This window comes from Syngnathoides biaculeatus, chromosome 3 (assembly GCF_019802595.1).
Source record: "Syngnathoides biaculeatus isolate LvHL_M chromosome 3, ASM1980259v1, whole genome shotgun sequence".
NCBI classification, from domain to species: Eukaryota; Metazoa; Chordata; class Actinopteri; order Syngnathiformes; family Syngnathidae; genus Syngnathoides; species Syngnathoides biaculeatus.
The window spans coordinates 23,094,590-23,111,178 of NC_084642.1; the positions used below are offsets into that span (position 1 = coordinate 23,094,590).

General features: G+C 39.9%; 1 protein-coding gene across 3 annotated transcripts in view; it reads left to right on the forward strand.

The window, feature by feature from the left end:
- The window catches only part of cep89 (centrosomal protein 89), a 34,927-nt gene that overhangs the window by 8,151 nt on the left and 10,187 nt on the right, over window positions 1-16,589 (forward strand). For all 3 annotated transcript variants that reach the window (XR_009794253.1, XR_009794254.1, XM_061814853.1), the window contains exons 10-16: window positions 2,003-2,086; window positions 2,166-2,272; window positions 5,109-5,224; window positions 8,555-8,735; window positions 10,032-10,187; window positions 11,488-11,629; window positions 14,328-14,417. Coding sequence is in view for 1 of the 3 variants with exons in the window: in XM_061814853.1 (XP_061670837.1) it covers window positions 2,003-2,086; window positions 2,166-2,272; window positions 5,109-5,224; window positions 8,555-8,735; window positions 10,032-10,187; window positions 11,488-11,629; window positions 14,328-14,417 (876 nt within the window). In the remaining 2 variants the exon portion in view is untranslated. The remainder of the gene's footprint in view (window positions 1-2,002; window positions 2,087-2,165; window positions 2,273-5,108; window positions 5,225-8,554; window positions 8,736-10,031; window positions 10,188-11,487; window positions 11,630-14,327; window positions 14,418-16,589) is intronic.

A 16,589-nucleotide genomic window follows, 5' to 3' on the forward strand; every position in this document is an offset into this window, starting at 1 on the left:
ATATTGACTGCATCAGCTGTTAACAGTAGCGATGGACTGGCCGGGATAAAGGTCAGATATGTTAGTGGTAGCATATGATTTGTTTTCATCGCAATGATCGACAGTCTGAAGGCCATTTCCACAAAATGATTGGCAAGACTGGCTTAAAAGTGAAGCACTGGCATACCATTTAAGGGAAGAATTGTATTTTAACGTTTATAATATAGAAAAGCAGACATCAATAAATGTTATTTAGAGAATAAAATGTACATTATTTAGTAGTTATTAATTAAAAAGGGAATATAAAGGGGTTATCTGTGTCCTGAGGGAGTTTCTGAAAGCGGTTCTCTAAAAATCAACTTCAGTTGTTAAAAAAAGTAGTTTTTAAAATTCTATGAAATTTTGTATTATCTTTTGAAATGTTGGATTTTTACATACACTATGTGTGAGTTGAATATGATGAATAAATACAAGTTTTAATTGTTAATATTAATAATTCATTTTCTATATAATATATTTAATATATAATCTAGTAGTGTATAGGGATCAGAATTAAAATTTTACAATTCGGATTCCAATTTCAGTTCTGACGAACGATTCATTTCTTTTTCGATTTTCTTGTCGATTTTCAAATTTGTAACTTTGGGGGGGAACACGGGATTTTTGACAGCTAAAAAATAAATCAATAAACTAAAATTTAAAAACACCCTACAGATGTTATATGACGGCTTCTTGTTTTAATATATAAATGTTATAATCGAAGAAAATGACTAACGTGCTGCGGCGCGGGTTGTTTATGTTGTTCCTGTGTTGTAAACGCACTCTGAACGCATCCTATGTATCTTGTAGCTTGTTTTTCTGCCCTTGGTGATTATCTTTTAAACTCTTTTATGACACCCCATTCGGAGTTTTCTCTAAAACTTAATACACAACAAGAATTAGACGCATTGTATATTTAAATAAGACATCATCTTAGAGATCACTGGCCTAATGCTAACACTCAATGGAAATCTCAAATGATGTTCTTGCACTTAGCTTATTAGCTAGGCCAAGCTAATGTCAGCATTAACAGATGGGATTCACCTTCAAATAAACAAAGTTCACACACAACTGCCAGAGTAACATGTAGTTGTGTGAATACCAACTGATCCATGCTAAGCATCAATCAATTCAAAGAGAATCGTCAAATAAATTTCTAGAAAATTCAGCTAACGATTCCAAGGTATCGTTAACTTTGGTACCGGTTCCCATCAGTTCTGTATTTTCAACACCTTTCCCTTGTAGTGGATAGTTTCTAGTCTCATATGGTGACCCCTGATAGTCTTGCCAGATATCATTTTAAATTAAAGACTCTGAACCATGACTTCTTAAACTTTTGGAGATACTCAAACCTACAAGTTTCATATGTGCAATCACCAACCCCTTCATATTTGGGAAAATAAAATGAAAAAAAGTCAAAGAAAAACTTTTCCTCGTTACTTGCACACAAAATCAGGGTTCAAAGGACAAAACCAACTAATCATGAATTTCACTCAATAATCGGACTTAATGAATATGTACTGTAAATCAATGTAACTTTTGCTGTTGCCTTACATACTGCAGATCATTTTCAGCTTCACCTGGGAAAGTGCTGCTCTCATTATTTTAGTAACAAAGTTTTCCTTTTTTCAATGTATTGTCTAGCGTCCTGAAAATGATGGTCACAAAGTCGTATTGTAATAAAAGTATCTCAAAGTTTTTCTAAAAATCTGCGAACATTGTTGTTCTGAATATTTGTCACAAATAAGACAAGTAGGGTAAATTAAACGGCCACAGTGTGTGTGCCTTGACTTCCGCTGAACCAACCAAATGTCTGGGATTTGGTTGAATCCAGATTAAGTCCACTGCTCTGAACTGAATTTAAATTTTAGGTGTGAATGTGAGTTTGAATGCTTTTTTTGTATATATGTGGCCTCGGATTGTTTAGTGACCAGTCCAGACTGTAGCCGATTGACTTTGCACCGTTTATACTTGTTTGGTGTAGGTGGACATGAAGTATTTGTCTCCTCTGATGTTGGCATACGAGGACATGTTGAATGACAAAGAGAGTCTCCTGCGCACTGCTGAGGTAAGGTGCATGTGAATATTACTGTAAAGCCAAATGGTTTTTATCACAGATGAGAACAAGATGTGATTGGTTGCTGCAGGAGGAGGTAAAGAAGCTTCGGGTGCATGTGGAGGAGGTGGTGAAAGAAAATGAGGGGTTTCACTCTCAAATGGCCAAGGAGTCCAAAAACCTCAGTCAGGAGGACTGGTAAAGACAAGACCCAACCTCGTGCATCTTATTTTTTCATGGCAAATTGTTGTTTTTTCATAGATTAGACAATATCCATTGAGTTGGCATTTTTCGTCTGGAATTTATTACCAGTATATCTGAGGATGAAACATGAAGACAGGAGAAGGGATGGTGAGGAAAGATGAGCTTGAATGTGAAAGGTTGATAAAGAGGTTATGATCATTGTACGTTAGGGACATATACAGTGAAGAAAATAAGTATTTGAACACCCTGCTATATTGCAAGTTCTCCCACTTAGAAATCATGGAGGGGTCTGAAATTTTCATCATAGGTGCATGTCCACTGTGAGAGAGATAATCTACAAAGAAAAATTCTCCGGAAAAAGTTTCTGGGCTGTTGCTGAGAAACACGGAGTTTCAGCTCCCTCCAAAGATTTTCTTTTGTGTTTAGGTCTGGAGACTGGCTAGGCCACGCCAGAACCTTGACATGCTTCTTACAGAGCCAGTCCTTGGTTTTCCTGGCTGTGTGTGGCTGTGGGTCATTGTCATGTTGAAAGACCCAGCCACGACCCATCTTCAATGCTCTGACTGAGGGGAAGAAGTTGTTCCCCAAAATCTCACAATACATGGCCGTGGTTATCCTCTCCTTAATACAGTGCAGTCGTCCTGTCCCATGTGCAGAAAAACACGCCAAAGCATGATGCTACCAGCCCCATGCTTCACAGTAGGAATCGTGTTCTTGGGATGGAACTCATCATTCACCTTTCTCCAAACACGGTTAGTGGAATTATGACCAAAAAGTTCAGTTTTGGTCTCATTTGACCACAAAATTTTCTCCCATGACTCCTCTGTATCATCCAAATTGTCATTGACAAACTTAAGACAAGCCTTGATATGTGCTGGTTTAAGCAGGGGAACCTTCTTTGCCATGGATGACTTCAAACTATGACGTCTTGGTGTATTACCAACATTCACCTTGGAAACGGTGGTCCCAGCTCTTTTCAGGTCATTGACCAAGTCATGTCGTGTAGTCCTGGGCTTATTCCTCACCTTTCTAAGGATCATTGAGACCCCACGAGGGGATATCTTGCATGGGGCTCCACTCTGAGATTGACCATCAAGTTTAGTTTCTTCCATTTCCTAATGATTGCTCCAACAGCGGACCTTTTTTCACCAAGCTGCTTGGCAATTTCTCCGTAGCCCTTTCCAGCCATGTGGAGTTGTACAATTTTGTCTCTGGTGTCTTTGGACATCTCTTTGGTTTTGGCCATGTTACAAATTTGAGTATTACCGATTGTATGGAGTGGAGAGGTGTCTTTATGCAGCTAATGACCTCACACAGGTGCATCTGATTCAGGATAATACATGGAGTGGAGGTGGATTTTTAAAAAGTGTACTCGCAGGTCTTTGAGGGTCATAATTCTAGCCGATAGGTGTTCAAATACTTTTTTGCAGCTGTATCACATAAATAATTTAAAAAAAAATCATACATTGTGCTTTCTGGATTTTCTTTTTGGATTATCTCTCTCACAGTGGACATGCTCCTTCGATGAAAATTTCAGACCCATGATTTCTAATTGGGAGAACTTGCAATATAGCAGGGTGTTCAAATACTTATTTTCTTCACTGTATTTTAATGTCACACTTATTTATCAATTTTTGTTTATTAAACGATGTCACAATGGCCAACCAGTTATAGTGTCTCCCTCACATTTCTGAGGACCAGGTTTCAAATCCTACCTTCACTTGTGTGGAGTTTGCGTGTTCTCCCCATGCTTGCTTGCGTTTTCTTTGGGCACTCCAGTTTCCTCCCACATCCCAAATAGTGTACATGCATAGTAGGTTCAGTTGCTGTAGTGAATGGTTATTTATTTGTGAGCTGCGACTGGCTGGCAACCAGTTGAAGGTGTATCCTGCCTCCTGCCCAAGGATAGCTACGAGAGGCTCCAGGACACTCATGAAGATAAGCGCTACAGAAAATGTATGGATGACTGTTTAACTATTTTGTGTGTGTTACTGCAACTTCTGCATTAGTGCGCCAATCCAATCTAAGCCCTAATGTCAAGTTCACCAATCAAACCCAAGGAAGTCACAGGACTTCACCCAGCTTCCCAAGCATAGCTACTAACCGGAGACATGCCAGCTCAGTGATCGTTGTGCTTACGTGGCTGCCATGTTGGGAAGGTCGTCATTATCATGAAGGCAATGATGCGCTACTCGTCGTTTTGCATTTAGACTTTCATGTCTTGTAATATTTGTCTGGCACTGCTTAACCAAGCATGGATATTTTAGCCCACTGATACTTGAGAAAACACCTTACAGTCAATGAAACTGAAATGCATATGTGAGACGTTCACAAGTGAAATCCTCATACAACTGAAATCCTTTCACAATACATCATGAAATACACTCATATACTGAAATTTACCTTTCAGTAGTGTGTATGAAACCGTTTCAGTCGTCTCTCTAAGAGCAATCCAGTGGTGTGTGAGAGCATTTCAGTTGTAATTTTTTTTTTATTATTTTTTCATTAATGAAACATCATTAATGTAAGAGTGTTTCAGTAGTGGGTATGAGAAAATTTCAGTAATGAAGAAAACATTTCAGTTGTGTGTATGGAAGTGTTTCACTAGTGTACGTAGGAGCATTTCTGTAGTCTTTAACAAAAGCGTTTCAGTGGAGTTAGTGAGAGCCTTTCAGTAGTGTGCATGAAAGTGTTTCATTAATGAGTACTTGTGCGCTTCAGGAGTGGGTAGGAAAGCATCTTAGTGGTGTCTGAGTGCATTTCAGTTGAGTATGAGAGGTAATTCTGAAGTAAGTCACTCACGGACACGGTCCCTCATGTGTGTGCACAGCCATCAAGTTCAGCAGCAGGCCTTGCTGGTGTTGCAGGAGAACCAGATGCTGATTGAGCAGCTGGAAGCTCTGAATGCTAAAAACGAGGCTGAGCAAAGCAAACGTCTTTCTGAAGGTACAGACTTCCATCCATTATACACTACATCCGCCATCACTACCTCATCCATCATCCATCCACCCTTGCATCAATTTTCCCATTAATCACCCATCCTCCACCTCGTCATCATTGCGTACACCATCCATTTTGTCATCAGTCATCATTCTGTACATACGTCATCATCATCATCATCCTTTTGTAATCACGTGCTGGAGCGACCAACATTATCAGTTGATTGCATCAGCACATGATTTGGATGTCATTTTTGGCAAAGGTACTTCATTACCATGCATGCTGATGAATACTTTTCTTAATTGGCAGACTGTGGTTTTATGAAGTAAAGCTTGATAATGAATTCAAATGTGATATTTACAGAATATTTTCTTGGAAAGAAGACATTTGTCTGCAATAAGCAGCGGCTGAAAACACTGATCAATGTTTTTTTACACAGGCTGAAAACATTTGAAATCACAGCTAGACTATGATGAATTGTAATGAAAATGCCCCCCCGGATCAATACTACTCTTACATAAATAAACTGTTATATGTCTGGAATGCCAATTACCCGCCAAAATTACATACCAGTTGAAAAATTCTGTATGAATTGTAGTTTAAATAACAAAACACCCAGACTAGGCTGAAGGCTCACCTTCCAACAAGAAAATCACACAGTAAACAGCAAAAATAATAGTGGCTTCAGAACAACTCCGTGACCGTTATTGGATGGCCCAGCCAGAGCTCTGACTTAAACCCATTTGGGCATCTCTGGAGAGACCTGTTGCATCATTCCCCAAAAGACTCATGACTGCAGGCATGAGGATTTCGGCAAGTTTGGTAACCGATCTTTCGGTTCCGTTGATTTTTGTCCTGGGAAACGGTGGGAAACGATTTTTCGGTTCCCATTGATAATGCTCATGGGAACCGGTTTTTACATGTAGTTTAGAATTAAGCCTTAGCAGGCATGAGTATTTTGTCTTTTACGCTTAGCAACCGACATGTTTGACTAGTGTTTGAGTGACCCGGATATGAATAACTCGACTTTGCACATGTGTAGCGCAGAAGCGGAAACCGGTGCTGTTTGTAAACCACACTGACAAAGCTGGGCATTTTAATCATTAAAAATAAAGGGGTTCATGTAGGTTTGTTTTATACAGATTGTTGCATTTCGTTGAGAACTTGTTTTACATTCTACACATGGGCGAATTTTATTAAAAGTAAGCCCTGAGATCTGGGAAACGGACTTTCGGTTCCGTGTTTTTTCAGGCTGGATAACGACACGGTAACGGAACGATCGTTTCCGTGAAATGCTCATGCCTGTGACTGTTTTAGCTCAAACGGGTGTTTCTTCTTAATACTTAGCAAAGAGTCAGAATACTTATAGCTGTGTAATATTTCAGTTTATTTTTTAATACATTTTGTTAACAAACTTTTTTTCTGTCAATATGGAGTGCTGTGTCTACATTAATGAGGGATTAAACGAATTTAAATTATTTTCACAAAATACTTCAATATGACAAAGAGTGAAAAATTTCAGGGGGCCTGAATTATTTCTGTACATGCCAAGCTGGAGCTTTGAACTACGTAGTCATCAATCCATTGATTCATCGTACATAGGGATGGATACCTTTCACATTTGAACCACTGTAGTACATAGCTCAGTGGTTAGAGCACTGGTTTGGTAAACCAGGCGTTGTGGGTTCGTATCCCACTGGGGCCTCCACTCCCTGAGAAGGGTTGCCTAAGGAAGGGCATCCGGCATAAAAATTGTGCCAAACATATATGTGCGTTCATCTGAGATGACACGCTGTGGTGGTGCCGAAAGAAACGTGGTAATAAATGTAAGTGTTTTTCAATGTAAAAAAATCTAATCATTTATTTATTTAACTATTATTTTTTAATATATAAACTTTGACAAATATAACATCCCATGTTTAAATTTAAATGAGCAAAAGAGGATATAAAAATAGTGTAATAATGTTAGAAATTCTAAAGTATAATCCAAACAGTTACAGTATTTTTCAAGTATAAAATGTGAAGCAAACTTGTTCGCAGTGCACTGCACAAGAAACAAAGACAAACAGTAACGCTACTGTTTATCTTGTTCTTTTGAGCGCTTTCAGTCCATGCTGGTTCGTTGTGAACGTGATTGAACAGCCACCTATTGAGTGCGGCTATTGCGTGTGTGTGTGTGTGTGTGTGTGTGTGTGTGTGTGTGTGTGTGTGTGTGTGTGTGTGTGTACGTACACACTGCTGCATTCAAGAGTGCCCTGGGAAATTACCACCTCTTCCACTCCTGCACAGTCACAAGGGTGCGCTTAGGTATCAAAACTTTGATTTACTGACGTGAATTGGTCTGTACCAAAAAAAAAAGTACGGCCCTCAGGACCCATCCCTCACTGTCCATGAAAATCCACCCATCCACTATCCATGTCCATTTACATTCAATAGTTCATCCATCTGTCTATTGTCCATCTGCCGTCCATCATCTATCCATACCTCATTACTACTTCATCAATCATCTATAATCAACCATCTATACTTATACGTACCTATGAAGCCACACAAGGTCATTGTACAAATATAGTTAAGCGTAATCAAGCAGTATTCTCATAATTAAACAACAATTACCGTATTTTCCGCACTATAGGGCACATCGAATTATACGGCGTACTGTCAATGAATGGCCTATTTTCAAACTTTTTTCATATATAAGGTGCACCGCATTATAAGGCGTATAGAATAGAGGCTACAGTAGAGGCTGGGGTTGTGTTATGCATCCTTTAGATGGAACTGCGCTAAAGGGAATGCCAAAAAAAAACAGGTCAGTCAGTCAAACTTTATTACCAGATTACAAACCAGCGTTCTGACAACTCCGTTCACTCCCCAAATGAATAAACAGTTGTTTTATTATTTTCCCCGGGGTAAAGTCAGTGATGTACTATTATAGTAGTAGTAGTAGTCGTAGTATTATAGGAGTCATTTTGGGGTCTTTACACAAACACACAAATCGAAATCAAATGCCACGCTTCGCGCAGTCATATATCCCAGCATACACCACGCGGGAAAATGGAGTCAGCGGCTGCTTACCATAGTTGCAAGACCTGTTACGGCTCAATATTGATTACTGGATTATTAGGCGCACTGTCAGCTTTTGGGAAAATTAAAGGTTCTTAGGTGCGCCTTATAGTGCGGAAAATACAGTGGCAAATGATATGGGAAATGTTAAAGTGAATAGCAAGCGCTGAATAGGTGTGTTTTGTGTTTGGATTTGAAGAGGGTTAATAACTGTGTTTCAGTGGTTATCCATCTCTTCATCCATCCTCCATGTCTCCATTCTTCCCTGTGCAGTGTCCCAAGTGTCCAAGCAGCTAATGCTGCTTGAGGCAGAAAACCAGCGTTTGCGGGAGGAAGCGGATGAGAATAGGATGGAGGCGCTCAAAAGCGAAAGGGAGGCCCTCGCTCTAAAAACCCGTCTCAAGGACGCCGTCACCTGGGAAGAGCACTGCAGTATCACTGGGAAACTCAGGCGGTACACTATTACATTACCTCCTCTAGAGTGGATGATGTATTATAAGAACAACTAAAAGAACCTGTTTTAGTTTGTTCAGTTTGATTGAGTTATCCTTTATCTCCAACAATCAAAACACAAAAACAGAGTAAAATTAAATAGATATCTATACAGAAGGATCTCACCTATTCCACATAACAGTACAAATGAATAAGTTCAAAAAGGGCTTGAAGGAAGCAAAAGCTCATTTTGTCCTGTGTGTGTGTGTGTGTGTCTAGATATCGATTTTTCAATATTTAACATTGGTAGAAATGATCAATCTGAAGAAAAACAACAACTTCTAAACAACTTTCAATCACTGCATCATTTTCTCCTTTCAATTTGTCACATTAGAGGTTGTCACAGCCCGTTAACCTTCTCTATGTAACCCGATGTCCTGCATCCTCCTCTCTAACTCCAACTGCCCTTTTGTCTTCCCACACAACAACTATACACCTTCTCCTTGGTCCTCTTGTGCATGGCAGCTCCATCCTCATCAGCCTCTACATATATACGCAGAATCTATCCTCTGAATGTGCCCAAACCATCAGGTTAGGTGACAAACAGATGGGACAGGGGGGACTAAAGCTGAAAACCACAAGAGAACAATTGTGAGACAGTCAAGCCGCACTCACAATCACACCTAGGGGCAATTTAGAGTGTCCAATTAATGTTGCATGTTTTTGGGATATGGGAGGAAACTGGAGTGACGCAGGCACGAAGAGAAATGTGCAAACTCCACACAGGGAGGGCCAGGATTGAATCCGGGTCCTCAGAACTATGTCATGTCCATGATGTCTCCTGGACGCTTCCTGAGTCACCAGGGTGTCACAGAAATTACAATGTACAATTTGACCTTTTGGAGACTTTTTAAGTCTCTAATAGGTCTTGATAACATCGCAGATATGCTGTCTGCCCTGAGAGATGTCTCTGCAGCGTCTCCGCGAGTTGGTCTTTGTGAAACTTTACCCCTTCTTTGGGATATCACAGTCAATATAACTTCCAGGTGGAATGGTCATCAGACATTCTCCTGGTGAGAGTTCAGCCATATTGTGGTCTCCCGAGTTGCTGTGAGGGATTTGCGTTAATGTCTTTTCCAAAGAGACAGGCCCTTAAATATTCACAACATGACGCTCCAAATTAACCAAGTGCACTAAATTGAGCCAATGTAGTTTCCACTCATAATTATTTACTTAATTGAATTGCTTTAACAGTGTACAAGTATGCTTTCTCATGTAGTTGTAAGTTCCATTTGCTGTTTCTTATCACACTTCTCAGGCAGCTGGAGCAGGAGCAGAGCAGGAACAAAAGCGAGGCGGCCGAGGCACACGTATTGCGCCATCAAAATTTAAGTCTGCAAGTGGACAAAACTGAATTGATGGCAGCTGTGGAGAGGGTACAGGCAGAGCTGAAGAGCTGTAGACAAGCCAACAGGTAAACCTGAGCTCATGTTAAGCTTTAGCACTTCGATGTCCATCTATCTACCCATCATCTTTCAACGTCTTACAAATATGCAGCCCTTTATCGATCATCCACCTAACCATTATCTGTTCATAGTACATTATCCATCCATTTCATGTAGTTATCAACGGAATATCAAACAGAGAAGATTCAATAATCTAGCAGAGACATAAAGAACTCTCTATCCTACTCTGTCAGGGTTAAAATAATGTCTTATGTTCCTTTCATCAAAATTAGAAGTGGGCAATTTTTACAAGGGGCCACATGAGAAAGCAGAATTGTATCAGTGGGCTGCACCAGTGATAACTTAATTCTCAACTTGGTCACATTGTAAAATGCAATACATTCTATATTTTGAAGAGCTGGTATGGATAATTGGAATAAAAAAAAATCAGTAAATATTTAGATAAATTGGCTGTGTGAAATTGTGGTGTAGATTTTGAATTAAAAAAATACTCTCATCGGAGTAAAAAAACAAAAATTCACTCAGATTTGGACAACCCCTTGTTCTCACACCTGCTAGCATGTCCCACTGCAGTCCTTACTTGTCAATACATGCAATTACCTCTGTGAACAAGTCACTCTCAGTTGGTGGTCCCTTTCAATGATTTCATGGCTGCCAGCTCCTCTGTTGCGGTTTGACACTCATGGGTCACTGCTTGCACATGCGTCCACACAGAGGTAATTATGAGCGTAACACTTTTCAAAATAAAAGTAACACAGCTGCGTTGCATTTACGCCATACTTTTTTTTAAAATGTATTTTCTAATGTATAATTAGCCTCACGCAGGCTGTGATGGGTCAGCCATCAACCTGCCTAAACTGGCAAATTACTGTTTATTTTAGGGCATTGTTTAATGTATGTTTCTGGTTTTCCCAGAGTACCACCAGAGTGCGCAGTAACAGTACGGCATGCATAAATCACATGATGTGGATTTCATCAATGACAGAGGAGTGATGTCAAAGCTGTCCAATATATTTCTAGACTTTTGTTTACATGACTTTGACAGGGAGCATTCAAACTCCGATTCACACCTATGGACAATTTTAAGTTTTCTGTGAACCTTCTGAAATGAATGAACCATATTATTGGAATGTGGAAGGGAGTCTGAATACCCATAGAAAACCAATGAAAGCACAGGGAAAACCCCCACACAGGATAATATCAGTCCAAAAGACATTCAAATAAAACCCACCCTGCAGTTGTCCCGCTCTGCCAGGTTTTGCTTTCTTATCGTATTTACGCATTCCTTTATACTCCTGCCAATTCCAGGAGGACTGAGAGACATCTGATTGCACTGAAGCAGCAGAAGGAAGAGTGTGTGCTCAAGGAGGGCAAGACGCGCACTTATTTGGAAGCTGTCGTTTCTGTGGCAGATCACATCTCGCAGGAGCGTGACCAGCTTCTACACATGGTACGAGATGACTATGTCGCACTCGCGTGATGCACACAAACATGCACTCAAACCTAGTTGTGGACAAAATGGCCGATGAGTTAGTGACACGCACCACCTGAAAGCAGTGCTTAACCCATGTTGAAAAGGACGGCCTGGTCTCTCGTGCCAGACTGGCACCTTGTTATAACGCCAGGCAGCTACATGGCACCATGAGTAACTTTTAACTTTGATTTTAAGGTTTGAAGGTCCCACTCGAGCAGCTGTATGACTTTAAAGTGACAAAAGTAACACGTGCCTGTAAAGTGACAAAAGTTGAAACCGCCTTTTTGCCTTTCATTACGCGAGAACTAAGTATGTCGTGCAGGAGCTCAATTCAGACGGCATATGTTCAGCTTTCTTTACTTTTTTTGTGCAGTAGCTACAGCCTCATTCCAGGCTTTTAAATTCTAAAAAAAGAAGGAAAAAAGAAATGTCTATTATCAAAATTAAACTCCACTTTTATTGTGTTTAGAATCAGAATCATATTTTTATATTGTCAAGTATCTCAAAAATGTCTCTGGTAGTTGCAGCCACTCTAGTATGAGGACAGACAGTCAATTGGCAGAGAACACTTTCTCATAAAGACATTGCGATAACAGTCACGGAGCAGTAAAGTTTGCTAGTAATCCGGCAATGACTGTGCACTTTTTTATTTTGACAATTGTGTAAAAGAATGGAGAGACCTCTTGCATTTAAGTGGTTAATGTTTAATAGAGCAATAGTCCAGTGCAATGACCCCTGTGCAAAGGGCGCCAAGACTTCAAGGAATGTATGCAGTTTAAAGTGACTGGTCATGCGATAATCTGGGACAATGTCGATTGTGCAAATGTTGCCAATACATCTCAGTGGATTGTGCAAGTGGTTCAGATGCTACTCAGGCACGAGAGGTTAGAATTGGTCAACAACAGATGTGCAAATGGTGCAGTGTGGTGAGACTGCTACAGTGAGTGCACAAGTAATGTATGATATATAATAAAATTTGACCCGGCAGAATGTGACAACAAACTCAAGACAAAATATTGTCAGCATGTTGCAGTTGAACTGTAGATTTGCTGTTTCAGAAGTTAATTGCAAAATGGAATAAACTATTGGAATGTCTGCTAGTTTTGGTTTGCATTGTTCGGTAACGTCTACCCGAGGGAAGGAGCCGGACGGGTGGATTACCAGGATGTGGAAGGTCCGAGATGATTTTGCCTTCTTTTGTCGTAGTTCGGTAGCGTGCAATTCCTCGAGGTTGGCTATGGTGGTGCCGAAAATCCTTTCAGATAGTTTTCTTTTACCGCTGACTATTAACTGTGATGAACACATTTTTACACTTGCATGTCCTTTAAGCAGTGAAAAGTTACTTTTAGGAGACATTGTGAAATTTCCCCCCATTTTCAAAGAGTGCCTTGGTGTTTTCATTTAAAAACTGCCATTCTTTGTTCAAAATACCCACTATCAGGAATTACAGCCCACTCAACATCTACTTCTCACTTTCTGGTGTCATCAATGTGTCATGCAAATGAAAAGTAGGACTTTCATTACCATGAGGACCTGGGGGTCGCTACTGTGAGGACAATGCAAGGGCTACTCTGCGTTGCCAGTTTAACAGGTTTTCTTCCCCCTGTAGCGACTATTTTTCAAAAATGTGACTAGCAACAAATCCAGCCACATTTTTACTTTACCCTCATACAGGCCACAATTACAAAATAATCATTGTTATCATTGTACTCATATGTCATCATTGTACTTTCTTGTGTGTTCCATTGTGGAGTCTGTCTTTATGGCAATTGTTTCGCTGTAGAACACAGGATTGCAAGACCATAATGCTTTTAAATCTCCAGACATTCACACTTTTCAGCTAAAAAGCGGCAGCCCATCATGTGTAGAAGGTCAAACTGACACACTGGCCCAACTGTAACATAATGGGCTCCCATTTGTGTGTGTCCGTCATCTTCAAAATTTGAGTAGACAGAATCCTCTTAATTTGCCACGTCTGTCAAAAACACAAGGAAATTGTCTCTGGTAATTGGAGCTGTTTTATTACTATAATAGACAGCCATTTTGACCAAAATATACTTTTGACCAATGTTCCCTCTAAATTGCAAGCGTACGCAATTGTGCATTACTAATGTGGTCTCTGTGCACAGTCATTCTGCGATGTGCACAAAAAAAATACAACCTGAATTGGAACTACAATAAAACATTCAGTTTGTGCTGTTTTGGAATGAGATTCAATGAGTGAGGGGTGACTGTGTGCATCCAATTCACATACGTACTTACGCAGCCCGTCGATCAACGTTTACAATGACCGCGTCCTTACACGCTGTCCACCACTGGTGTTGAGTTAGCAATCGGTTTGCGCATTCTGACGGGCCACTCCAGCTTTTAATGCACCACACTTACTTATACTGTACACGTGGTAGTGCCATTGACCACCAGTCTGGGATCTGGCAGGTCCAAGTAATAGGCTAGACGTGAGTTCTCACTTTGCTCGTAGCAGTGGTCCTTGCGCAGGGATTAGTGACCATCCCCTGTAGTGAATATTTGCGAATTATGGATGCACCCCTTAAAGGTAGGTAAATTCACGAATTATAGGTTTAGATTCAGAAGGGTATCACGATATCTTTAAGCTTCTGTTGCTTAACGTTTGGCTAAGTCTCAGAGACCTGTCACTCTTCCTCTTCCTGCTCAGGCCTCCAAACTCCACCAAGAAAAGCAAGGATTCATTGGCAGCATCCTGAGTGGCACCGTCCGATTTGGAAAACTGCAGGAGCGTGTCAAGGTGAGTTGCTCCATGCACTGCAGATATCTGTAAACTTTTGCTACTGACCAAATATGATCCATTTTTACTTAATACAGACCACTGAGCTTTTACAGTAGCAAGAGTCCTTTAATAATAACTGCTTTCTTTTCTTTGTGCGTTTAAAAAAAAAATCGTTTGTCATCAAATAATTTTTATTATAAATTCTAAAATAATGTTAAAAAAATAAACAACTGGGTAAATGTTGGATTTTTTTTCATTTATTTTATTAAATAATTAGTTAATTTTAATGTTTTTATTTTATAAATGTTTATTCATCGATCTCATTGAAGGTCACCTTCTATCAAAATTCTATTTCAACTGTATCATACATACCATACATCAAAATGCGTTTCCGACCTGTTTGAAGTATAACATTTATGCAGTTTGTTGATTGAATGCAAAAGCCTCCTACAAAAGGATGGAGTTCAATTTGCAGTTGTTGTGAAGTAGAAATAACAGTCATTATTCAACTACCTGTCCACTTTGTTGTTGGTACTCACCCACTCGGGAAAAATGGCAGAGTGACACTGTGGGTGCTTTTTATGCAAGCTTTGGATCACTTTGAGTTTTGTCAGGTGAAATAAATGTCTTCAATTTATTTTGGGAGAAATCTTTGAGCATTTCAGAACCAGAGTTGTGCTATCTGTGGACCCATTTCGTAGAAGACGACTTGGTACATATAAGCTGTCACACACTGCTCGACGAGCATTTCCATGTTGTGAGCGAGCGACACTAGTTGGGCAGCCACTGCCAAGCAATGCAAATATAGTATATGAAAGCATACTTGTGTGTTGGTTTACAACACCATATATATTATCTATATTAAGAATTTATAATGTAACTGTTAAATCGCGACGGTATTTCCACGTCATGTCCTTTTTAAAAATCAAATGTGGCTCTTGAGCACAAATGTTTTTCCTACCCTTGATCTAGTTGGACCTCCCCAGACAAGAAAAGGCAGTGCAAACATATTTTCTCTATATTGACTGCCACACCTTACAGCCCTGTCTTTTCCTGTCGGTTGCCACACGATGGCCAAACAGCCATCTCTCAACAGGGCTCATTATACCTCCGCGGTCCTTGTTGACTGCGCGGAGACCAAACAAGCACAATCAGCATGCTGAAAGGAAACAGGAGCTGTTTGTTATGCAGGCTACAGACTCCAACTCAGGATCATTAGCATCTACTTGCCAGTCATTACTACGCTCGTACACTATGACTTTGCAATGAGGACCATAATTTAGTTTGTCTCCCAGTAAGCATTATTTATGTACATGAAGCCTATCTATGTAAACCTGAGCGCAGATGAGTGGAATATGTGGTTTGGAAGGCTCCGTTTGGAAAGCAGAGCAATCAACGCAGAGTCAAGTCTTTTTGAGTGAGGCTAAGTGCCACTTAGCCACACAAATTTCATTATTGTGGGAAGCGGTACAGTAATCCGTGTCTTGAAAAAGCATTGTGCTGTGACAGGGAATAGAAACACTTGCAAGGAAACAATAGAGTCATAAGTTTGTTGCACAAAAGAGTGAAACCTTTGTACCTAAAAAAAGTAAAATCAGAATTACAATCCTCTTTTTTCCCCCAGGGACCAGTATGTGAAAAACACACAAGGGATTTGTCTCCGGTAGTTGAAGCCGTTTTAGAACAACTACAGGGAGCAATATAGGAAACAAAAATACTTTTGATACATAAAAACATAGAACTTTGCCTTTGTTAGTGTTTGTTGGCCTCACAGTTCTGAGCAGCGGGATTCAAATCCCAACCTCGCTTGTGTGGACTTTGCATGTTTTTCTCATGCCTGCATGAGTTTTCTCCGGGGCCTCAGGTTTCCTCCCACATCCCAAAAACTGCAACATTAATTGGATTGTGAGTGCGACTGTTGTCTATCTAGTGTCCCGAAAGAGATGTGATAACAATATCTAACAAAATTGTCAGTCTGTTGTATAGTTGTTAAACTTCCTTGCAATACTACAATTCTTACTGGAATATTGTGAGCTTTCTCACAATATCGGAATAATCAGCTATCAAATTAAATCATTAATAAAACTGATATTACAATCAATTATTAAATCAAATAATTCATAAAACTGAACTGTGAGATATCAATATTGCTATATCCCTTATATCTAGCAATATAACTTATTTCATTGT